General features: G+C 45.2%; 2 protein-coding genes across 3 annotated transcripts in view; both read right to left on the bottom strand.

Annotated features, from left to right (window-relative positions):
• Positions 1–18,752, bottom strand: part of gpsm1b (G protein signaling modulator 1b) — a 35,344-nt gene extending 16,592 nt beyond the window's left edge. For both annotated transcript variants that reach the window (XM_035390916.1, XM_035390917.1), the window contains exons 1-4: positions 18,560–18,752; positions 6,914–7,135; positions 1,427–1,562; positions 791–933 (exon numbers count right to left, since the gene is read on the bottom strand). In XM_035390916.1, the coding sequence (XP_035246807.1) occupies positions 791–933; positions 1,427–1,562; positions 6,914–7,135; positions 18,560–18,618 (560 nt within the window). In that variant the 5' untranslated portion in view covers positions 18,619–18,752. The remainder of the gene's footprint in view (positions 1–790; positions 934–1,426; positions 1,563–6,913; positions 7,136–18,559) is intronic.
• A 2,590-nt stretch (positions 18,753–21,342) lies between these two features.
• LOC118213052 (tripartite motif-containing protein 16-like) lies at positions 21,343–22,897 on the bottom strand. The gene is made up of 4 exons (XM_035391663.1): positions 22,894–22,897; positions 22,687–22,693; positions 22,210–22,256; positions 21,343–21,991 (listed from the first exon to the last, which is right to left on the bottom strand). Exons 1-4 carry the CDS (start codon positions 22,895–22,897, stop codon positions 21,384–21,386), a joined length of 666 nt encoding a protein of 221 aa, XP_035247554.1. The 3' UTR covers positions 21,343–21,383.
• Positions 22,898–26,348: the final 3,451 nt, after the last annotated feature.

The raw sequence follows: 26,348 nt of genomic DNA, 5'->3' as shown, positions 1-26,348 counted from the left end.
TCAGTTGCTCATCTTTCCTGTGTGAACGAACAAGCCTGCTGCGAGCTGTTCAGTGCTTCTCGGTGTCTGTGTGCGTTGAGTTCCGTGCAGTGTGAATGCTACACGGTGTGCAGGGTTGTATGTTACGCGGTGGAAATGTCATGGGTATGTGAGCGTGTGGCATGCATGATAAATGTGAGTAAACGTTGTGAGGCTTGTATGTGTGCGTGGCATGCATGTAGGAAATATTACGGGTGCCAAGCCTTGCATGTGCGTAGCACGCATGTCCTAAATCAGTGATAACCAACCCTGTTCCTGAAGATCTACCATCCAGTAGGTTTGCATTTCAACTCTAATTTGGCACACTTGACTCTATTAATCAGTAGCTGAACAAGAGCTATTGCTGTTGAATGAGGTGCGCTTTGTTGGGGTTGGAGTGAAAACCTACAGGACGGTAGATCTCTAGCTGTTGAATGAGGTGTTCTTTGTTAGGGTTGTAGTGAAAAACTACAGGACGGTAGATCTCTAGCTGTAGAATGAGGTGTGCTTTGTTAGAGTTCGTAGTGAAAACCTACAGGACGGTAGATCTCTAGCTGTAGAATCAGGTGTGCTTCATTAGGGTTGGAGTGAATACGGACAGGACGGTATATCTCCAGGAACAGGTTTGGTTGCCACTGCTGTCAGTATTATGTGCTCTGTAAATATTATTGGGTGTGAGAAGAGCGGTGGTGCGTTGAGGGTGTTCCACGGCAGGGCAGGGCAGGGCAGGGCAGGGCAGGGAGGGCAGGGCATGCTGGGAAGGGGCACTCACTCGTAGAAGGCGGTGGCTCTCTTCAGGGTGTCCCTGACGTCGGGCGGCAGGTCACCCGGGTCGTGGGCACAGCCCCACGCCTGCTGTTTGCCCCGGGCGTGGAACACATTACCCAGGTTATACAGCGCCCTGGCCTCTGCCACCTGGATATATACACACACACACACACACACACGCAAACACGTACGCACACACACACACACACACACACACGCAAACACACACACGCACACATACACACACACACGCACACACACACACATAGACACACGCACACACACACACACGCAAACACGTACACACCCACACACACATGCATGCACACACAAGCACACAAACAAACACACACATACATACATGAACACACACACACACATATATACACACACACACACACACACACATACACACACACACACACACACACACACACGCAAACACACACACACACACACACTCACACACACACATACACATACACACACATACACACACACACAAACACATGCACACAAACACACAAGAATTAAACACACACTGGAGCCGTTTCCTGTATTTCTTGTGTGAGAGTAAACATCTATTAAATATACATTGTTTTTCATTAATATTTCATCGTTTTTATTATTCCATATTCACCTTGTCCCCCTGCTCTTGAGAGATGTCCAGGTGTCGCTGACAGCACACCACCGCTTCATCGAAGCGCCCCAGGATCTTCAGGGTGTTCCCCAAGTTTCCGCTGGCTTTTCCCTCCCCAGTCCTGTCCCCTATCGTCCTGGAAACAACCAGACCGTGAGCCTCCATTTCCTCCCAATCTCAATGTTAGCTTTCAAATGCTCGCTGGGTAAAACTGCCTCCAGTAAACTGCCACAAAATACAAAGACTCTGTAACAAAATAAAAGTGAATTAGTGAGATATATTTCACTCCTATATCGCTATGTTTCACACATGTATTTGTTTAAACATTACTCTCTTATGAAAAGCAAGACTTTCTGTTCTGTTAACACTGCCAGCCACAGTTTCTGCGGAAGATGTTCAGCAGCAGTATGACTTAGGCCCTTTCTAACAAGTGACAATGGCAGGAGATTTACGACTGCCTCAGTTGGCGGTACTGTCTCCAAGGACGACAGTGATAACTGTCCCCACCATCCCTCTGACAAAACTCCGGAACTTCATCTTCCATCATGCGGATCACCTGAGATTTCAGACCAGACTGGAAAGGGTCAGAGTAGCTGTAACTAACTGGGACACATCATCCAGACTGACTTCTCGACTCAACCAATGTCTAACTGTGGGCTTTTTTTTTTTTACTGTGTGACTTTTTTTTCTTTTAGAAATTTGCAAGAGACACAAAGGATTATAAGCAAGAAAACGTTTATTTCTGGAGGAAAGCAACACGAGATCCAGTTCAACAATTACAAGATGGCCAAAGAATAGAATGCCATCAAGGTCTCCTTCCGGGATGGCCCTCTTCTTCTTCTTTCGATTCCGACTCCAGCAACCAATCAAGGCGCGGTGCGTCTTTTTTAGGGAACTCCACGCGACGTACCCACCGCCCCACAAACGATGCAGAAGAGGGATACGAAAGAGGGCGAGAGTACAACACCAGGAGCAAAGTACGGTAATTAACTTTTCTACCGAACCTTTGACTGAAACGTGCATGCACTTCTGCCCTTAGTAAAGGGCTATCCTTTGCGCCTTCTACATCTACCAATGACTTTGAGACGATTATAGACCTTCAAAAATTCTTTCGGACATTAAGACTAAGAGAACTCTTCCATTCCAATGAAACTGGGTCACTAGAAATTGTACGTGACATTGCGAATGTTAATGAAAATGAGAATGGTCACGTGGCCCCACCCATTAATAACTCTGTGAGAAGACCTATTACACCATTTAGAAAGAAGTCTACACACATTCCCCCTAAGAATAGGAATGCTTCCCTGGACACATATTGTCGTTTGGTTGAAAAAAATAAGAGGGAATACAAGGTGTATAATAATATGTCCAAAATTGAAAGGGAGGCCCTTGCTGAACTATGTAATGACAATACAGCCCTGCAGACAAGGGTGGGGCTATTGTTATTCAGAATCTCTCTGATTATGATTATGAAATCAGGAGACAATTAAATGATAACACTTTTTTATCAAAAACCTCCTTCTGACCCTACCAGTAAATGTAGGGCTGTTGTCCATGAGAAACTGAAAGGTTGGTTAGACAATGGTGAACTGAGTAAAAATGAATATGAATTCATGAAAAATGATTTTCCTGTTATTCAGGTCATTTATACTCTCCCTAAGGTTCACAAATCTCGGACTACCCCTCTTTTGGGGAGACCTATTGTCAGCAGCATCGGATCACTGACTACCAATGTCTCTACTTTTGTTGACCATTGTCTAAAACCATGGGCGAGCTCTCTTCCTTCATATACCAGATATTCCATTGATTTTATCAGTAAACTAAAGGCCATTGACTTACCCACCATAGAATCTCTTCTGGTCACGTTGGATGTTGCCAGCCTTTACACCAATATCCCACACAGTGGTGGTATAGAGGCTGTTAGCTTTTTTCTGAGTCAAAGAACTCCCACTATGAAACCCAGTATTACATGTATCACCGATCTTACTGAACTTGTACTGCCTACTAATTACTTTCTGTTTAAGAATGAGTATTTTTTACAAATGAAGGGCACAGCTATGGGTAGCACCATGGCCCCCAATTATGCCAATCTCTACATTCTTTCTTTGAGAATCGTTTTGTTTTGAATCCGCATGTCAACCCGTATTTCTCTAATATCCTTACATATCAACGCTATATTGATGACCTTTTCTTTATTTGGACAGGCACTGCAGAGACCCTTGGAGAATTTCACCAATATTTGAACTCTGCTAGTGAACGTTTAAGTTTTACTCTTGAATCTAACCATACACGCATTCGTTTTTTAGATGTTCTGGTTATCGAAGAAGGCAATACTGTACATACCGATCTATTCCGTAAACCCACTGATAGGAATACTTTACTCCGAGGAGATAGATTCCATCCCACACATCTCATCAAGAGGCTCCCTATTAGTCAATTTCATCATGCTAGGAGGATTTGAAGCTCAGACACTCTTTACAACATACAAGCTGCGGACTTGACCAATAGATTTTGTGACAGGGGATGCAAAAAAGAATGGATTGATGTGGCTGCTGATCGCATCAGCACCACTTCACAGGATGAATGCCTACAACCCAAAGCCAAAACTAAAAAGGCCAACTCCCCCTTCTGCGTCACCAAGTACTCACCCATGGGGTTTGAGTTTAAAAGGATAATCCGCAAGCACTGGCATATAGTCGAGTCTGACCCCAAATTAAAAACCATCTTTAAAGAACCCCCTACCTTAATTTTTAAGCGCCCTCCAAACCTAAGGGATCACTTGGTGAGGTCACACATACCTGAGAGCAGACACACTTTCTTAAATGACATCCCTGATGGAAATGACAAATGTGGTAGCTGTGCTCAGTGTGGTTATACCAATAAGTGCAAAACATACACGCATCCCCACAGCGGCAAGCAGCCCAAAATACGGGGTGTTATCACCTGCAATACCCCCTTTATCGTCTACCTGATTAAGTGCCCATGTGGTCTGGGGTAAGTGGGGAGATCTCGTAGACCCCTACGCACTCGCATCAGCGAACACCGCAGTGACATCAGCCGTGGGGATGAGCGAAACCCTGTGGCAGCGCATTTTTAAAAAAGCTAGTCACAACATCAGTGCCCTTAGATATGTTAGCATTGAAAAAGTGGAGAAGCCCCCTAGTGGTGGCAACCATGAACGTTCGCTTCTGCAGCGTGAGACATACCACATGTATGCTCTCAACACAACGGCTCCTTTTGGTTTAAATGAAGAATCTGATATCAAACCTTTCTTATAATTCTTTTTCTACCACAGTGTGTTCTTGTGATCTGTACTATGTACCATATTTACCTGCATGTTTCCTGGTTATTTTTTAAATTACACTTGTACTTCTGGACATGTGAGTTCGGTAAGGTGAGTACTGCCGCATAGGGCTCTGTAAAGTGACAATATTTGATGTGCAATCTACTCTACACACACCTATCAATTACATACTTTTTCATAAAATGTATATAGGATGAATGAATATTCATCTCTGTAGTATGTACTTATGTATTATGGTTGCAGATGGTGTTCCTGTTGGAGTATTATGAATATTATGATTTCTAATTAGAATGTCAACGTCACTTTTTAATTGTTCAGCTGACATTTATTCTCTTTTGACTATAGCCCTGTTGTGGACCTGCCCACATCCTGGTCTGTATATATCTCAACCCAGTCACATGTTCTGGTCGATGTACCTGACGAAGACCTTTGAGGCCGAAACGTTGTACCAATAAATTACTTTGGGAGCAGAAAAAACAGTGTGCAGATATACTCTCTCTTCTATACTAACTGTTTTTTTTATCCTGCACCTGTTGTAACATTTTGTATGTGCGTGCATTCCCCCGAACTACTTTTTTTTTTTTTAACCCTCTCTGCTTTACTTTATTTTTTATTTTTGCTTTTTTCAGGCAAGTCCTAAGCTGAGAGGGTTACAAACAAAGAAGGAATCACAGCTCAGAAGGTGGTAGGGCTGTCACGGTTTCTGTGCAGGTAGATCATTTTTCTGTGCCTGCACCGGCTCAGTGGTTAGCATTCCGATTAGCCACTCGGCTAATCGTTATTTTGGTGTGTGGGGACGATTAGTTCGAGCTTGCAGATTAGCCACTCGGCTAATCGTTATTTTTGGTTCCTGTGGGAGGATTGTTCCTGCTTGAACATTCCATGCATTCCTGCAGGGTTGCCTCTGATCTGTTTCACCTGTGGGTTGCTCACATCTTCCGCTGATTACCAGCCACACCTGTGGCTGGGTATTTAAAGCGTCAGTAGGCAGTGGAACGGTGCTTGAGTGTAAGGTGTTTTGCTCTAGCCAGTTCCCTGTTGTATTTCTGAGCAAGGTGTAAGGAATTTAAGAACAAAGAAATTTAAGAAGAATTCTGACTTCAGTTTGTTTGTTTTTTTTGGGAAAAAGGTATTAGGACGGTATAGGTCCAGATTCTGAGGCCGGCGGTTTTAAGGGGTTATTGTGTCACCGTTGAGGCACAAACCTTTCTACCCTTTACTAACCAGTTTTCCCCCCTGGTTTTAGTTGGCCTCAGAACATTTTCTGTTTGTTTTTGAAAAGACGTTTTCTTTTTCTCAGCTTCGGTTCGAAGTTGTTTATTTTTCATTTCTCATTTCCCTGCTCCTTTATTTTCCTTATATACTCCTTCTTCCTCAGTTACCCGTTTAGGGGTTTATTATTCATTATTTGGGATACATCCCCTAGGAGTATAGCACCCCCTTATTTCGTCTCTCACGAGACTCAGTGGTTACTGGAGTGCCCTTTGGTAACTTATAGATCCCCTGTTTGGTCGCGTCTGGTCTTCACCCTTCCCAGGGGGATCGAACCCGTGTCCAGACCGGGACTGTTCTATACATATCACCAGGAAGAAACTTGTGTGTCCAAACTATGTGTACCTGTGTGGTTCTGTTAAATAGACCTACCCTCCTGAGACCCAGCAGATAAAGTGTAATGTATTTAAAATTCTGACAATTTTCAATTGGTTAAAAATTGTTCTCTCCCCTTCCACCTTGGCTAATGTGTGGTGAGCGTTCTGGCGCAAAATGGCTGCCGTGCATCACCCAGGTGGGTGCTACACACTGGTGGTGGGTGAGGTGAGTTCCCACTCATCACTCTAAAGCACACTGAGCATCTGGAAAAGTGCTGTATAAATGCAATGGTTCATTCATTCATTCATTCATTCATCCATTCACATAAGTGTCTTGGATAACAAAAACATGCTGCAGTGAAAATCTTTTCAAAACTATCATTCATTTTATTTTTACTGGATGGCCTCAATAGTGTAGGCTTCAGCACAGAAGAATAGATGGTTCATCAGACTAAGACCAGAGATTAAGGTCCCCTACAAGGCCTCAGGAGGATATGCCTGTTGAATGCTCCAGTCTCCAGTCCAACCTCACTCTTTGGAGATGTTGCCTGGATACGGAAAGCCTAGACTGTGATTTAGGTCGATTCTGTGTACCTGGCCAGGGTTAGGTCGTGACGGTGGTACTCCAGGGCCTTGGCGTACTCCTTGAGGTAGAAGTAGGCATTGCCCAGCTGGCTGTAGATGGCGCTGAGGGTCTTCAGGTCCTCCGTGCCCACCCGGACGGCCGCCTCGAAGAACGCCGTCCCGCCTTTGAAGTCCCCGGCCTTGCAGAGTCGTTCCCCCTCTAGGGCGAGCTCCAGGCAGGACGCCTCTATCCTGGGAGCAGAGCGGCAGCCACAGCCTCAGAATCGCATTAGCCTAGCATTGCTAACATTAATATCAGTCATTACCCTAGCATCAGCCTAGCATTGCCATAATGATGCCTTTACCCTAGCATTAGCCTAGCATTGCTATACCAATGCCTTTACCCTAGCATCAGCCTAGCATTGCTATAGCAACACCTGTAACCTAGCATCAGCCTAGCATTGCTATAGCAACACCTGTAACCTAGCATCAGCCTAGCATTGCTACAGCAGTGTCTTTACCCTAGCATCAGCCTAGCATTGCTATAGCAGTGTCTTTACCCTAGAATCAGCCTAGCATTGCTATAGCAGTGTCTTTACCCTAGCATCAGCCTAGCATTGCTAGTATTATCACAATACATTCCCTTCACATTACAATAGCAGCAGCCTAGCGTTGCTAACATTAATATTACAATAAACGCTTAGCATTGCTATAGCAGTATCTTTACCAGCAGGTTATCCGCAAAATTTAAACTCAGTCCCCAAACCCTGCCACACACTCAGATTTGGCTATTCTAGACTCCTCAACATGCCCACAACATGGCTGCTTGCTCTTGGGGCCTGAGCACCTGGAATGCACCACCAGATCATATAAGGCAGTTTGATTCCATTGAGACTTTCATGTCAGCTTTTAAAACCTCTATTTTTTTTTTTTTTTTTTTACTGTCTGGCTTTTCTAGAACCTGGCCTTTTTCTTTTACTATATTTTGCAGTGTTGTGTCTGTCCTGGTTGTTTTTATTTTGTGAATATTGTCTGCTCCAATTGTATTTACTGCTTCCCTGCATGTAAATGTGACTCTTTTGTCTCGCTCACTGTGAAGAGATTGATACGCTATGAGAACTGCTCTGTAAACAAAATGTATTGATGATTATTATTACCAGAGTATCACCATAGCTGCTAGTATTGCAGTCTTTCAATCAGCAACCAATTAAGACCTTGGGAACAAGGACTGCAGACTCTTTAGCCAATCAGTGACCTAAATTAAGCTCTTCGGTGCAGGAACACGTTGATAAGCAGACACAGCGGCCCTCCAGGTTTTGAGATTGATGCTGTAGACCCGTAACACAGGCCTAGCCCACGGGCAGGAGGAAGGGCCGTGATGCCTCCGGTCCGCATGTGAAAGTTCACTGAGCGGACCGTGACGCTCCACTTCCTCAGCAGAAGGCACGCCACGGAGTTGCCACGGTATCCGTACTCCCGAAAGCAGGAGGCGTGGTCAGGCTGGCGCGTGACTGCTCATTAAATATCTGCCCCCCACCCCCCACCCCCCCCTTAGTTTGAATGTTTTGACGATGTCACACTGTCGGGTTAAGAAACCAGGCAAAGCCTGAAACTGATGCGGAATATAATTATCTGCATCAGAAAGCTCACTTCTGCCTAACCTACAATTTTGTAGCACATAAAACCCCTCCCAGACACAGAGTGGCAAACACGCCGGCAACACCAGCATTTAAACACTTAAGTGACAAGCCTTTCTCCGTCAGTTTATTTTTGCCCCCTCATTCGAAGTTCCAAAGCAGTTCAGCTGACGACGGCTGATGATCCGAAAGGCATTGATAATCAGTTTAAATATTTCTCCCCCTGTCTACCCTGTTAAACCGTCCATGGAATTCTTTTTTTTTTTTCCTTCTTCCACGCCCCCCAGCCACAGATCACAGCACCAGAAAAACAACGCCTTCGCTCTCCGCTCCCTCTCCTTTCACTTTGAGATCCTCAACACTGCGGTCTGGTCAGGCTGGCTTTAGCCCCGATAGACCACCATTGAGCCTGAATTATGCATTTTTTTACTAATCTCCTAGCCTCTAGCAGCACGGTGCCCAGCAATTTCAGCACTTGAGCCGTTTGCAAAGGCCTTGCCGGACCGTCAGAAACCGGCTGTGTTGTCGATAAAACGCTCAAGTCTGAAGAACGTGACTGCATCGCCTAATCCAGAATTACAAGGGCAGTTAAACTTGATGAGACCGCACTGAAAACGCATCGTGCCCCATGTGACCTGTGTTAAAAAGACACTGAAGTGGCAGGCGGCTGTTCGGGTGTGTGGGAAGCATGCCTATCCCACACGAAACACACACACACGCAACACACACGTCATCATCGACCCACAGCTGGAACAATGCAGGGGCGCAATTCTCTGAGCGAAATCAGCGAAGAAGCAAGAGCACGTCGCATGAGCAGTGTAAGTGCATCGATACGGCGACAAACTGTCAAAAATTAAGGGAGTAGGCTGAGAATGCTCCTCAGTTGACATAAGGCAGCAGTGTAGTATAATGGCTAAGGAGTTGATCTTGTAACCTAAAGGTCGCAGGCTCGATTCCCCGGTAGGACACTGCCGTTGTACCCTTGAGCAAGGTACTTAACCTGCATTGCTCCAGTATATGTCCAGCTGTATAACAGTGTAAGTCGCTCTGGATAAGAGCGTCTGCTAAATGCCTGTAAACTATAAAAATAATGCCTCGGGACTGCAACGTGTAGCTGTCATTTCGAAAGGGAAAACAAAGGAAACCGAGGCAGGAAGCAGTCCCACGCGACTGGATCAAGTGACAGCTACAAGCCTCAACAATGAGCCTTTTGAACAGGAACAGCCTGTCCTTTATCCTGCTGTACATTGCCCGCGCGTGAATTCTGTGGGCTCGTAAGGGCCGTAAGCGCACGGGGGTTTAGCATGCGATACGCGGCTCTAGCGGCAGCCATCGAGGAGACCGCCGACCCGCATGCGTGTCTCCAGGTCGCTGCCGATCCCAACCCCGCTCTTTCGCCGACGACAACACAGGCGGGAAAATTTGGCTTCTCCCGCGATCGGCGACCCGTCGGTCCTTCGCTGAGCGGCTTTGAAGCATTTCCTGTGGCTAGATATTTACCGCCGGGCCCCCCCACCCCCTTTCTTAATGGATGGTGTTGGGATTGACCCAGGGAAGATGGAGTTGGGATTGACCCAGGGAGGATGGAGTTGGGATTGACCCAGGGAGGATGGAGTTGGGATTGACCCAGGGAAAATGGAGTTGGGATTGACCCAGGGAGGATGGAGTTGGGTATTTGCGGGCTGTCATGTTTTATTGAGTACAGCAGAGAGACTTTAAACATTCAGGTCTGGGAGTTGTCGCGAGGGAGATGCTGTGGATAGCCGCCTGGATGCTGGCCGATTCGATGATAGCTTTCTTCATGGAAACGCATTATTCTGGAGTTTCTCTGATAAACCACAGAGTAGGCTACACCACATTACGGAGAGCTCTGGTCAGAGCAAATCCCCAACAACAGCGATGCATAGTAGGTTAAAAACGTCTTACAGTATTTGGGAACACAAGTAGGCCTTTTAAACAAGCAATTTCCTTACCGTTTCTCCATGCTGCAGTACTGCATAGTAGGGCCTACTTATTGCTAGTAAATTAACTAAGTCCATTTTGATATTGAAAATAGAATCTCACATTATTTGTTTCACAACTCAATGAAAGCCATAAAAATCCAAAGTTTCAGTGATTAGAAATGTAGCACCGGACCTGTTGTGGGGTTTTGAGGGACATTTGCAGTTCCTACTAGTACCCCCTTGGCTCAGAGCCCAGTTAATTGTGGACAGGTCTGGGCCTGATTGGATGAGAACTCTGCCAATAGAACGACCATCTGCAAATGAATGTTCTAAGCACCAAATAAAAATGGATAAAATGCCAATGATAAGCAACATGCATGACGTGCAAGAGGACGAAGCTCATTTGATTTAATGATAACAGCCAATTACTTACTGTATCGCTTCTCACAATAAACTGTTAGCAGTGGCCTCAAGCCTGTTTTGCAAATTGCAAACTAAATTATATGCTGCATGTATTTTGGAAGAAAACATTTTTTTAAACAAAACTCTGACTTTATGTATTAGGTCTGATATCTGTGGTAGCCCACAGAGTGCATTTGGGCTCTGTATGGTTTGAGATTACGCCAATGGGCAGCCTAATCTGTCATTACAGGAAAAATGAGCCCGGGAACCAATAAGATCAGAGAGTTGAAGGCTACTTGGCTAAGACTAGCATCCTAACCTCCACAACAAAGAGACCATTGGAACAGTCTGAATAAAAAGAATAGCAAAGGAACCACAAGCCTCCAGAAAGTAATAAACAGAATCCTTTTCATTCTCATCAGCTCTATTTTTAATATGTGTATTTGAGCCAATTGCAGTCACACAATTGGCTCGAGTGGTGGCCAGGGAATGGGAGAGTTTTGGTTGGCCGGGATGACGGCGCCTCATCGCCCACCAGTGACCCCCGCTGGCCAATCAGGCACTTGCGGTCCACTAACCGAGCCACGCATGGAGTGTCTCCTTCCAGCTCCTGTCTGTGTGAGCGTGACTTGCACAGAAATGTGGTAAGAAGGGACACCACCATTTTACACCAGCATCTGCCAGTCTGTATCACTCTGGTGTTTGGCCTTTGTGATGCAGTGATGGGGGCAGCCACTGAACGCCTGGTGAATAGGCAAAATCAGTCAAAAAAGATCTTGCTTACCACCGTTCGTATGCATCCAAGAGCTTAAAACTAACGGAAATACATCAGGAAAGAAGAGATGAGAAAATGGCTGACCAAAAAAAGAAAAGCTTCCATGGGCCAACGGAGGGCAAAAAGCCCAATGTCTGCCTGCAGAGAGCAAAAACACCCACGGACACTAAGCAAACTGCTCCCTTTGTGCTAAAAATCCTGCAACACAACATCTAGGGTACAGCGACCATTTCCCGGAAAAATATGTATTTCTTATTATTGTAATGATCACTGAGATCAAGTGTTATTAGATTTTGTGGAATCATCTCTAGGGGTTAAAGTATAATTAGTATAATGCACAATAATAATTCATAATGCTGTGCTGTCCTGAATTCTACAGACTGTGCATGTGAATGAGTGCTACAATAAAAGCATAGTTAAAACAGGCAAAGGCCAGTATGGAATGCATTTGAGGTGAAGCAGCCCCTGTAAAAAAAAGTGCCCTTATTTCCTGGTATAACCATTGGTCTGCATGTGTTAGCTGGCTCCTGGATGCAACATGCATGTTAGCATCCATCTTCCCAGTGCAAGTGATGTTACAGCGATGAGATGGGCCTCCAGTTATGACTGGCCAACCCAAGTTGCAGATTAAAATAATAACACTGTTCTCAAAAAGCCCAAAAGAGTTGTGATTTTGCAATCATGGATTAAATATGGATTAAATGTCTAAGCATAGATCAATGAACAACAACCAGCACTGTACAGAGGTCCCACAAATTCTAGGATTTAATCTTCTTGCTCTAATGGAATTCAAAGCAAGAGGGAAACCAGGGAGTAGTTTCCCCCTTCATTACATTACATTACATTCATTTAGCAGACGCTTTTATCCAAAGCGACGTACAAAAAAGTGCATTTTCATGATCATTAACAAACTTTTACGACCTGTCACAGCCACCATAACTAGTTTCCTCGAATTATACAATAACTTCCTTGATCCTTTTTCCTGAACAAACAGAATGACATCCTTTCCCCTCCTAGCTGTACACCTGTTGACCTTCTCTGTCTCTTGTCTCTGGAGACCAGATTGGCTAACTTTAATTTGGCATGGTTTTCTGCAGCTGACATAGATAATGTCGCTGAGTTTGTTGCCAAAACCGGCCTCAGATTCTCTCCTTGACCTGTTTCCCTTCCCACGTGCCAAGACCTGCTTTCTGGCTCTTGGAAAATTTATGACAGATTATTAACTCCACTGTTCTTAATGGACTTGTCGTGTCAGAGCTGAAAATTGCAAGCCAGTGTTTAAAAGGCCAGTGTGTGTCCTCAGTCAAAATCACACTTTTGCTTGCCCAGGTTTTACAATGTGTAACCTCTTTCAACAACAATGCAATTTCACAGTTGTTATTGTCTTGTTACATTTGATTCAATGCTGATTATTTGGCAGCTTTTGATTTTTGATTTTTACGCATCACCATATTTATGTTTTATCACGCAGGACGCTGAGAGAGGCCCGCGGACGAAGGTCCCCATGGCAGCGGTGGAAGAGGGCGCAGTGCCTGGGTTTGCTCTGTGGCTGTCGCCGTGGAGAGAGAGGCGTAATCGCCATGGCGACGTCTGCTCCACACAGCTTTGGTTACTACGGCTCAAAGTCGACTGTTTCGACACTCTGTAATTACGAGCCTGTGGCCCTGTCAGGGTAACACCGGGGGGGGGGGGGGGCTGGAGTTGAGGGGGAGTCATTATTCAAAGATCACTAGTTACTTTTTTATAGAGAACAGTAGGGTTAGACAGTCTGTCTGCTTGGATTGGTCACATGTTTTCCTTTTTTTTTCTGTCTAGACCAGAGTGCAGAAGTTGACTCCTTTCCTGAAGTGTCCCTGATGATGGGGTGTTAGGGAACTAAACTCGTAACTCTAAGGTATTGAGTTTGATTCCCAACTGGGATGGTCCCATTGTGTCCTCAAGCAAAGGTACCCAAATTACTGCAGTTAAATATCTAGCTATGAAAACGGATTTTATGTATAAAAAATGTAATGTAAGACCTGCATAAGTCAGTCTGGATATAAGAGTCTGCTAAATGGCAACATATAAGTCTCTCTTTCACTCTCAGATAAGCTGTATTACAGGAATTTAGCAGGAACTATAATCCAGAGCAACTTGTACGCCTTTTGTATTTTTACACCGTATCAATTTACAGCTGGATATATACTAAAGCAAGTACCTTGCTTAAGGGTACAAACAGCAGTGCCCTACTTTAATTGAACCTGCAACCTTTATATTACAAGGCTGGTTTCCAAACCAATACACAAATGGTCTGGTGAGGCCCCAGGAGCCTAATAATGAGTGTAGCTCTCCAGTGTGATTTGAACCAATTGCATTGTCCTTGGTTTATAGAAGTTAATGATTGACAGTACATAGCAGCTTCCGCCATCAGTAGATACACATTACATTACATTACAGACGCTTTTATCCAAAGCGACGTACAAAAAGTGCATTTCATGGTCATAGACAACTGATACACGTTCCCATCACCACCCCACAAAACCTTTAGTCATCAGTAGCCATGGCACCTCCCACTGGCCTATCAGGGCACTGTAATGTGTGCTAATCCAGACTTTAGTTAGTGCGGCGCAGGTCCGGTTGTCAGGGGAACCAGTAAGAGGTTTACAGGTCATTGGAGAGAGGAACTGTGCCTCTTCCCAGAATGGCTGCATAATTTCTCTCTATCAAACCAGTCCAGGAATATACCGTTGAAATATTTTTGGAACATCAGAAACAATGCCTGCCATGTGAAGCTAATGCAGTTGTTCAGAGAAATTTATTTTGTTTAACCAGTATTTGTTTTTTTTCAAAATGATTTGTATCACAACTATTCGTGCCTGTTTCCAGTTTTTTGAGCACCCTCCCTTCACAGGGGTAGCAGTACTGAAAATGGGTCCAGCATCAGTCCTGATCTCAGGAATGCAAAAATGCAGTATCAACAAGACAGACCTGGGTCAAATGCATATTTGTTTTGGATTCAAATACTTTTCTGTGCTCTATTAATCTTGCCTGGTGTAATTGAGTCTGCCAATATTACCAGAAGGCGGGGTTTGAGAGTATTTTTGAGAGTATTTCATTGGTTCCAATACACCAGACAAGATCAGGAAGGGGAAAAAAGTATTTGAATCCAAAACAAATACGTATTTGACCCAGGCCTGCAACAAGAAGGCACAGAGGTCCATTAATAATCAACAAGCGTTATGTTTACACTTTACACAATAATTTGTGTTGTAACTAAAGAAAGTGCCACTAGCCAACCTATCTTTACAGAGCTGTGCCTATGACAACATCCATGACAGCATAAGGGCCTGAACAATGGGCTGAGTACCAAGCCTAGGCAGTAAAGTTTGAGATCCCGACTGGATCATCCAACTCAAAATATCATTACAAGCATTGATATGTGAGCCAATATGTTCCTCTACAGGTAGAAAGGATAAGTACAGCTGTGTGTCATCAGCATTTCAGCGACAGGAGAAGCCATGGGAGGATATCGCTGAGCTAAGAGAACTGGTATATCAGGAAGACAGAAGGGGGCTGAGGATGGAGCCCTGGGGAACTCCTACGGTAAGCCCGTGGGAGAAGATCACCTGAAAGGAGTGATCAGGAAGGCATTGGGATGAGCATTTTGTGCACGCTGCCTGTCGCACCCATGTCTGCGTGGGCTGGCGAAAGGACCTGCTGGTCAGCTCTAGCAAAAAGGAGAGGGATGAAATGGGACAGAGACACAGGACAGAGACGTCGCTGCTTTCACAATCTTGAGCGCTTCCATTACAGAGCGTCTCCTCTGTTGAGTGGCTAGCCTTGATGCCAGACTGATTAAGGTGAAGGAGGTGGTTCTGACCAGCAATGCATTAGCTGAGCGGATGCTGCCCATTCAAGTGTCTAAGAGAGAGGATAAAGAGGGTTTCTCATACATCATTTATGAACTTAAACAGTCACATTTTTGCACATATGCTTACATTTATATGAAATAAGTGAATGTGTAATATGTGTTTTCTTTACATTATATTTATTTAACTGAATTGTATTAGAGCTATTTGCGACTGGTTCTTTAAGGCAGTGAATCTAATTGTCATCAGCTGAGTGAGGTTTAAGCTAAATATTGAGGCCTTTCTTTCTCAATTGTTTCACACTGAAGAAAGCTTGACCGTAAAACATCTGTGTTTAGTCCTCAATTTAAAATCATCGCCAATGCGAATTTAAGGCATCTTTTGGTGTCTGGACCCTCCTTTTTTCCATGATTATGACTTAATTTGGTGATTACACACCCAGTCAAGTCTGAGTGCAGTGTCATTGGACGTTTTAGGGTTTTAGAGAGGAAAGGAAGGAGGAATGCATTTTTAAAATATTATTATATTTATATATATATATATATATATATAACAAACAGGTTCATTCTAATGTGTATTGCATTATCATTAGGAAAACTCATTTTCACAAATTTTTTATTGTTTTTGTGTCCTTATAAATGAGTGAGCAAAAACACTCAGGAGTGCCCTGCTTGATGGCCTCTGTGTGTTTATTTGGAATTCAGGAAGTAACGTGTTTACTTGCAGTGCGGGGATGTGCTTCCTGGTTCGCCGATAACACGGATGGTGTAGCGGCACGTGCGTGTCCCTGTGTGGAATGCCTCCACACAGCCCCCCCCCCCCCCTTTCTGGAATGTTATAAACACAGCTTGTGCCACAGGCCTGGTAGCACTGCCCAATCAGAGCCAAGGAACAGCTGAGACACCGCAGTGACTGGAAAGAACTAAACGACAGCTAACTCACGGCAACCGCAGCTGTCGCTAGGATAACAGCTGGGATGGACAGCAGCTATGGCTCAGCCGGGACAGAAACTGACATATCAACTACGCATCAACAGCTTTGCTGCAGCAACAACTGGAGAAGAAAATGAACAGCTATACTATGGAAATACATGGAAGAGCAACTGAAAGGACAGCTGCACTGTGGCAACAACTTGAATGGCAATAGAAACAACAGCTACCTTATGGCAGCAATTTGAATTGCAACTGACTCAACAGCTGTGCTCTGACAACACCTGGAAAAGCAACTGAAAAACAGCATTGTCAACAACTGGAATAACAACTCATACAACACTGAAAGCCGGCAGACAGCTTTTCTCTCCAGAATCACTACCCAAGAAACTTTTTTTTAAAATTCACTGTTGATATTATTATCTGATATAATTAATGCTTTGTAAATGCTGATATAGGGGCAGCAATTTGCGGTTTAAAGCATGCAAACACACTTCTGTGTCACCTGAAGACTGTGTCACCAGTAGTACATAAGAATTCTCTGCGTAAACGCCAGCAAAAAGGGTAAGAATGTAAACAGCCACTGTTTGGCTAGACAACACTCAATCCCAGAATCCTTTGCAGTTCCACACCACCTCTGGTGTGAAGGAACTGGGGGGGAGGAGGTCGTTAACTGTGATGTCACAAGACAGCAGCTTTGATGTCACGTCTGTGGCAATGGCTGTTCTTTTCGGGTGGTTTCCCTGCCAGTCCTGTCTCACGTACAGTCACAGAGAGGGGAAACAGAAAAGGAAAAAGAAGAGGGAGAAAAGATACAGACAGGAAGTAACAGAGCATGCAGTGTCCCGACATGGGCTACTGACTTCTCGAGGTAAATGTGTCCACTCTACTATGTAACATACGTGTTTGTTTCATAAACCACAGAGCCAGTATAAAAAGCACGCGTGTTCCTCCACACAGAAGAGCAGCTGGCTAAAAAGCGCTGATGATCGTTTGATGGCATGGAATGAAAGGTTTGCACAGTCGGTCTGTACGAGAGAGTTCACTTGACCCGAATTGACCGCGGTCACAAAAGCAGCCAGGGTGAACTGCAGAAAGAGACAGGCAGGGTGGCAGGCGAAGAGAAGTAGGGGGTGAGGGGGTGGGGGCAGGGAGGATGAAGAGGAGTCCTTTAACAAAAAAGACAGCAGCCCCCGGCCAACCGCACTGATGCAAACATGAACCGCGCCTCCCCTGGGCCAGACACAGAGTTCAGCACGCTCCAGTGATGCTCTGCTCACACCCCCACCACACACACACACACACACACACACACACAACCACAACACATATATACACATACACACACACCCCCACCACACACACACAGCACACACACACATACACACACACCCCCAACACACACACACGCATACACACACACAACCACAACACATATATACACACACACACACACACATACACACACACCCATCACACACACAACCACAACACATGTACACACATACACACACACCCCCACAACACACACACACATGCACACACACACAAACAGGCAAACACGCACACCCCGATCACACACACACAGCACACACACACACAACCACAACACATATATACACATACACACATACCCCCACCACACACATACACACACACACACCCCCACCACACACACACACACACAACCACAACACATATACACAAATACACACACACCCCCACCACACACACGCGCACACACACAACCACAAAACATATACACAAATACACACACAGCACACACACACACACATACGCACACACACACACACGCACTGCTCATAAGACCACCTATTATACATCTGCCAGCTCTGGCTAATCTGTGCATTCCATGAGTCCCAGTAGCAGCAAGAGACAGAGCCCAGAGTAGAGATATTAGAGAGGAGAGATACCCCAGAGTGGAGATATCCCAGGGTGGAGATATCCCAGTGAGGCGGAGAGAGGGAAAGCTTTCCCCCTATGTCCCAGCTCAGCTCCTCCTCTAGCAATCGGAGAGCCTGTAAACCTTGTTTTGTTCCTTCCCTCCCCCCTTTCCCAGCCCCCCTGTGCTGTGGATCGCCCGCGTGCCTCCTCCTCCCCCCCTCCCTGTTCGGGTCATACCTCGACTGGGTCTTCTCTCCGGCCGGTTGCTGGTCCGCGGTGTTAGTGGACTGAGCCATGAGCTGGGTCAGGCAGCCTCCCGCTGCTCCGCTCCACCGCTCTCCGCGCAGCGCAGCTAGCGACTGAGGAAGCGCCGTGCTGCCGACAGAAATGAAAACATACACAAGCAAGCCCCTCCCCCAGCAGTGACATCAGGGGGCAGGGTCTGTGTGAGAGTGAGTGAGAGCGTGTGTGAGTGTGTGTCTGAGAGTGTGTGTGTGTGTGTGTGTGTGAGAGTGTGTGTGTGCGTGCGTGTGAGTGAGAGCGTGTGTGTGTGTGTATGTGTAAGAGAGAGAGTGTGTGTGTGAGTGTGAGAGAGTGTGTGTGTGAGTGTGTGTGTGTGAGAGAGAGAGAGAGAGAGAGTGTGTGTGTGAGTGTGAGAGAGTGTGTGTGTGCGTGTGTGTGTGTCTGAGAGAGAGTGTGTGTGTGAGTGTGAGAGAGTGTGTGTGTGTGCGTGTGTGTGTGGTGGGGGTGTGTGAGTGTGTGTGAGAGTGTGTGAGAGAGTGTGTGCGTGTGTGAGAGTGTGTGTGTGAGAGTGTGTGAGTGTGTGTGTGTGTGAGAGTGTGCGTGTGTGTGTGAGACAGTGTGTGAGTGTGTGTGTGAGTGTTTTTGAGTTTCGAAAAAACAAAGCACACCTAACACAGGACAAACATCAAGAACACTCCTTGATGCAGGTATAGAGGTGTGACAGACTACCGTAAAGAGAAGAGTACTCCAGCGTAACCACTGAGGGCTTACTTCATGTCACAACCTGGGAAGTCTCAAGAACAAAATGGCTGCGGAGGTCTATAACAAAGTCTTATGGACAGATTAGACAAGTATTATCTTGTACTAATGTGATGGAAAGAGGAACGTGTGGAGAAAGAAAGGAACTGCTCATGATCCAATTTGTTGATTTTAACACAAGCAGGTTTAGCTCATCAATATTAGCTTAGTCTTTGTCTCTTCATTTAAAAAACACACAATTTTCAAACTATATCTAAAATCTGGTCACCTTTTAAGCACACTCTCACACACGTTTGCTTAACTGCCAAACAGCACAGCTGAACAGCACAGCTGAATCTAACGCTTGCTTGTCACTCTCCCAAATCGATGGCACAGGTTGTGGCAAAGAGTGCAGCTGCAGACAGGATTGGGCCTTCCAATTTGGGGAGAAAAAGTAAAAACATTAAAGGAGCAAAGAATCAGTTTTCTCCGTGTGAGTTTTGAAAGGAAATACCAAATGGATAAAAATGTGAATGTATCATCTGTAATCCAGCGAAATGTAAAAACTGTCCGAGGGTATGAGCTCAGACTACAATGCGAAGTTGATATACTCACGCCGCAGGTTTGGTAGTTTGACTGCAGGCTTCATCGTGTATTTGGGACATGTTCTGCAGCGCGCTCTCGTCACATAGCTGTGGCTCTTTCTGTGACTCAAGTGCAATAATAAAACACGTTCTTCCCCCGTCTCTTCTGGGAAGTCTGTCCCTAAACCGTTCGACCGCGTTCACGGTCACGGTGCCAGTCCTCCTGAAGGGGCCAGAACAGTCGAGTGTGTGTTTTCGGTGTTGGGGGGCGTCGGGGGAGGGCGGGGGGGAGGTCTCACTGGCAGCCAGTCCAGCCACAGTTATGTCTCGCCCGCTTAGTCGCCACTACTGGAGAGCGGGCTGTTGATTGGCTGGCTGAGATTTGGCGGGATCTCTTAGTAATTATTACTGGATTATTCTAAAAGGGAAAATAAAATTTTAAAAATGATAAATAATTGTGTCTTATTTGTATTCAAAACTCATGTCAGTGACCAAAAACATTTTATGTTGGCCCTCTGGTTTTGTACTTTTTAATAAACAACATTAAGCACAACTGATCATTTGTTTTTTATTATAGTACATGACACAGATTCAAAAAGAATTTTAGAACAGAACATTTTATTTTACATTACATTACAGGCATTTGGACGACGTACATTTTTTTTTGCCTAAGCTTTGCCTGATTTTACTAAAAAATATGAATTCAACCAAAAAAATGTATCAACTATGCAGGTATAAACACTCTGCAAAACACACATAGGATGAATATTGATCCCCATAAAATCACAACCATCAGAGCTTTTATAATGTCCTCCCAGCTTTGGATGGTCCTTGCTGGGGCGCTAGGGTGGAGAAGCTCTGTGATAGGGCGAGAACCCTTTTCCCAGATGGGAGGGGGCGCAAGGCGCCCTGCTGCTTGAATCATGTCCTGTAAGTAGACGGGGGCCGTCCTGTTGGCTGCAGTGTAGGCGAGGGTCAGGACTTAGGACCTGATCCTGGCAGCGACCGGTAGCCAGTGGAGTGACCTCAGCAGAGGAGTGACGTGGGAGAACTTGGGATGGTTGAAGACGAGTCAGAGTACAGAGGAGGTTTCAACCAAGACTTTGGTCTTCTTGGCAGAAGTTAAATCTGCCAATAGCATTCTTTTTTATGGTAAATGGTAAATGGACAGCATTTATATAGTGCTCTTATCCAAAGCGCTTTACAATTGATGCCTCTCATTCGCTAGAGCAGTAAGGGGTTAGGTGTCTTGCTCAAGGACACTTCGACATGCCCAGGGCGGGGTTTGAACCGGCAACCTTCCGACTGCCAGACAATCGGTCTTACCTCCTGAGCCATGTCGCCCCCCTTTTATGAATAAATAAAACCAAAGAGGAATCCTTGTTCAAAGAAATAATGGCAATTGTCTGCGTGTGTGTGTGCGTGTGTGTGTGTGTACGTGTGCATGTAGGTGTGCGTGTGTGTGTGTGTGTGTGTGTGTGTGTGTGTGCGTGTGACTACTGCAGTTGGCAGAGGGACACTGAGGATTTATACACATAAAATCCAGCACAGAGGGGTGTGCTTTGAGTAAACTGTACATGGAATCTGTGCAGGAGGGTCAGTGTGTCAGAGTTGGAGATGCTGTAGAAGGACAGCATGCCGGCCGGACGGTCCACACACACTCCCACCCTGTACACACACACTTCCGGATTGGTGCCATCGTCCTCATCACACACTCCTGCTCTGCGGTAGGGGGACGGGCGGGCCAGGATCTGCCTCTGTGTCTTATTGTGCCTGACAGAGTATCTGCGTTTGTTGCACTCCAGACTCCAGGAGTTTTTATTCCATCCGAGCCTACAGTCAGAAAAGTCCTTTTTCCTGCCGATTCCTTCGTATGCCACCGCTATATCCACCTGCCCCTCCTCAGATACGCTGAACTCAGTCTCCCAGTAACAGCGCTCATACAGAAACTCTCCGCACATAACCTGCGGAACGGGCTCAAATCTCTCTGGATGATCAGGATATGGCTGCTCTCTCCCCAGAGTGTGTGTCACCTTCCTGTTCCCCTCAGACAGAGACAGCCCTCTGTTCGCTGTGTTTGGATCCAGTGTGAGCTGACAGCCATCTGCACACCAGAGACATGAATGAGATTAATTATTATTAATATCCACCTTATTATGCGTGTAAGAAAGAAAGAGCTGCAATAGTACCTGTGTGTTTCTGTTTGTGTGTTTATGTGTGCAAGAGACACTTCTGTGATTTCTTTCTCTTTCACACACACACAAACACAAACACAGTAGAGTTTGTATCTTAGGAAAGTGTTCTATGTCGATACAGACTCACATTTCCTGGGCCCTGGTTTGGTCCTGTGCCCTCCTCGACAGCCTGCACTGTAGGAACAGGAGAACAGAAAGTGAGTGTGTGTGTGAGTGTGTGTGTAGGTGTGTGTGTGTGAGTGCGTGTGTGTGTGTGTGTGTGAGTGCATGTGTGTGTGAGTGCGTATGTGTGTGCGTGTGTGTGAGAGAGAGTGTGTGTGTGTGTGAGTGCGTATGTGTGTGCGTGTGTGTGAGAGAGTGTGTGTGTGTGAGTGTGCGTGTGTGTGTGTGTGTGTGAGTGCGTGTGTGTGAGAGAGTGTGTGTGTGAGGCACATTGTGAAAACTCTCTGTACTTACAGCAGTGTGAGTGTGTCCAGTTTAGCAGCAGACAGCGCTCTCACTCCTGAGTCTCCTGGGTGATTGTGTCACAGGTCCAGCTCTCTCAGGTGTGTGTGTGTGTGTGTGTGTGTGTGTGAGGTGCATTGTGGAAACTCTCTGTACTTACAGCAGTGTGAGTGTGTCCAGTTTAGCAGCAGACAGCGCTCTCACTCCTGAGTCTCCTGGGTGATTGTATCTCAGGTCCAGCTCTCTCAGGTGTGAGGGGTTTGAACACAGAGCTGAAGCCAGAGAATCACAGCCTCTCTGTGTGACTCTACAGCCTGACAGCCTGCAGAGAGAAGGACAAGCACACCTTACACACATTAATATAAACTCATAGGGCTGTGTATGTCAAACACATAGCAGTGTGTTACGCACCTTACACAAGTTAATATAAACTAACAGGGCTGTGTGTGTCAAACACATAGCAGTGTGTTACACACCTTACACACATTAATTTAAGAGGAAGAACAGAAACATGCTGCTTCAGTTGTGGAGTACAGAACAATAGTCTGTTTTCTCATTAGAAACATTAGCACTAGTGTTGTACTTGGAGCCCTTATTGATTGAAGGGGTTTCTGTTTGTACTCACCCTAGTCTCTGCAGTTTACAGTGTGGGTCCTCCAGTCCAGCAGAGAGCGCTCTCACTCCTGAATCCTTCAGCTCGTTGTCTCTGAGCTCCAGATCTCTCAGCTCCGAGTGAGGAGAACGCAGGACTGAGGCCAGAATATCACAGCAGCCCTCTGTGAGATTACACCAACCCAGCCTGTGGAGAGACCACGCACAAACACAGATGCACATGAACAAAAGATATATGCACACACCCACACAGAAACAGTTTACCTTTGATAAAGCTGACCAAAGAAGGCTGTATATACACACAAACATAGCCAAACTCAGACATACATGCAGTCTCAAAAAACACAACCCAAAAAATGCATGCGTGAGAACATTATTGCTCTGTTTTGTAATAATTCAAAACAGATCATTTGTAAGCCTTAATTCTGTCAGGACCACTGTCATCAAAGTAGAACTTTATTGGCAATAAAGGCAATACAGTTATGTTTGGCGGTATGGCTCTGTTCTGGAGCTCTCCCACCAACCACGCAGCCCACGTGGATAAGGCCGGGAGGCCAGCAGCCAAACCCCCCTAGAGGGGTACACACAGAACAGATCCAGCAGCAAAGCAAGTTCTTAACACATAGGAATGTAGCAATGCAATTTCTTAACACATAGGGATGGAGCAATGCAAATTCTTAACACACAGGAATGGAGAAATGCAAATTCTTGACGCATGGGGATGGAGCTGGGGTGGTGGAGGGGATTTACGAAGCAACGTGCAGCGCTTGCATGCAGGAGGAGCAGCCGAATGAGTAGAGGGAGGCTGCTTAAGTAGACCGCCCTGTTAGTGAATGTGCTGTGATAGGCGAACATCACTCAGCTGAGCCATCAGCTGATTCAGCCGGAGCGCTTGACTCTCGTGGCCTGCCAGAACTACGCGATGCTCCATTTACATTGATTCCAGGCATATGTTGTTCGTTTTGGTCAGATCTACAGGTTAAGTTGCTCCTTCATGGCACAAGCCAATGAATCACAAGATTCCTGGATGAGTGGTAAATTTACCTCTGAGGATTAAAGGTCTTAATGTCAGAGACACCGAGATGAATGCCTGACAGCAGTAGATAGTTCCTCTCTTGGAGGTACAGGGTCTTGCCGCCACTAATTTCATATGGGCACACCCCAGTCAGTGTGTGTATATGCAAACTCGTATTCGCAGGTAAGCATTCAGGTTGCAGGTATCGAAAATGAATGAATGAGTCAGTAAATTTGCTTTTCCTTCCTGCGACAAGATTCAAAACCCACACATTAATTACTAATTCTGTTTACTTACGTCCTGTTCGCACAGCGAGCCATTCATTTGACCAGTTGCCTGAAGTCCATTAATTCTATATAAAGCTTAAGGTCACGCAGTACATAGTACAACTCACCCCAGTCTCTCCAGTTTACATTTTGGACTCAATAGTCCAGTACAGAGCAGCTTCACTCCTGAATCTCCCAGGTCATTGTAGCTGAGGTCCAGATCTCTCAGGGTTGAGTTTGATGACTGGAGAGCTGAGGCCACAACATCACAGGACTTCTGTGTGAGGTCACAGCTGATCAGACTGCAAAGAAGAGTCAATACATTATAGCACAATAATATAAAGCCGTGTTTCCACCGCAGGAACTTTACCCCGGAACTAGGAACCTTTTGAGGAACTCAGTGCGTTTCCACCGCAGGAACTAGGGTCTAAATTAAGTTCCGGGGACTTTATTTTACCCCCCTCAGGGGGTAGTACTTTCCAAAAGTACCGAAACTTTTGGGGTGGGGCGCAAGCGCTGAAAATTTCTGATTGGTCGACTAGGCTACTCGCAGTGTTTTATTTCAACCGCCATTTTTTAAAATCTGCAGCCGCAAACCGATTTATTTTCATAATAACTTGAAATCAAACTTGTATGTTATGCGGCGCAGTAGCCTACTGTCATAGCCTGCCAACGTCTTGGAATTATAACGTGTGCTCTTCTGTTCTTTTCTTGCTTTAGTATACAAGCATTGTTTCTCCTGAATATTTTTTCCATTGAGTTCAACAGGAAAATTAAACAGGAGAAACACCGCTTGTAGTATCTACTGCATATCTGGCAGCAGCACGGTGGTTTGAGGCTCATTTGATACCTTGGACTCTTGATGACTTAAAGCCATTTAGCCAACAAATGTGTTCCATACTGTATCAGCATCATTTACAGCTGAATCTAGTCCCACCCCCCAATTCCTATAGAGATCCATTCAAATGCAAAGAGTTTTTGTATCACTTGTAGGACAACCTGAAAATAAGATATCCAGACTCTGATGATATTGATAAGTCACAGACATCAGGAAGTCATGGCATGCAAATGATATGCAACCAAATACAAAACATGACTCTTTTATTTGACATTATGTTAATTTGTCTAAAAACACTGAAATGGGGGACTACATATAAAAAGTGCTATAATTACTACATGGTGAAACCAAAATGTATAAGAATACCCTTTAATAAAAGCTCTGAGTCTGCGCTTTGACCACGTGTGAATTCTTTGATTCCAAACACAGAAAATAAAATATTAAATCAGAAAAATGCAGGTGGTTCTAATGTTGTGGCTGATCGGTGTATATATATCTATATATATAGGTGTGATAAAAGTTTATAATAGATGAAATAACTGGAATTGAAGGTATATATCGCTTTTTCATGGCAAAAGCCAATGAATCACAAGATTCCTGGATGAGCGGTAAGTTTACATCCTAGGATTGAAGGTCTTAATGTCAGAGGCACCTAGATGAATGCCTGACAGCAGTTCATAATCCTTCTCTCCGGGATACAGAAGCCCATAATTGTATATGAGCACACCGCAGTCAATACGCTGATATTGAAACATGCATTCACACATAAACAATCAAATTACAGGTACCGAAAATGAATGTCAGTCAATTTGTTTTCCTTCTTGTGACAAAATCCAAGTCCGAACGTAGCCATAGCACCACTCACCCAAGTCTCTGTAGTTTACATTTTGGACTCATCAGTCCAGTACAGAGCAACTTCACTCCTGAATCTCCCAGGTTATTGTAGCTGAGGTCCAGATCTCTCAGGGTTGAGTTTGATGACTGGAGAGCTGAGGCCACAACATCACAGGACTTCTGTGTGAGGTCACAGCTGTTCAGTCTGCAAAGAAGAGTCAATACATTACAGTACAATAATATTAGATACACATGAA

The sequence above is a fragment of the Anguilla anguilla genome, chromosome 14, assembly GCF_013347855.1.
Source record: "Anguilla anguilla isolate fAngAng1 chromosome 14, fAngAng1.pri, whole genome shotgun sequence".
Classification (NCBI taxonomy): Eukaryota; Metazoa; Chordata; class Actinopteri; order Anguilliformes; family Anguillidae; genus Anguilla; species Anguilla anguilla.
Note: the sequence above shows the minus strand (reverse complement) of the source record. Positions and strands in the feature narration are given on the sequence as shown.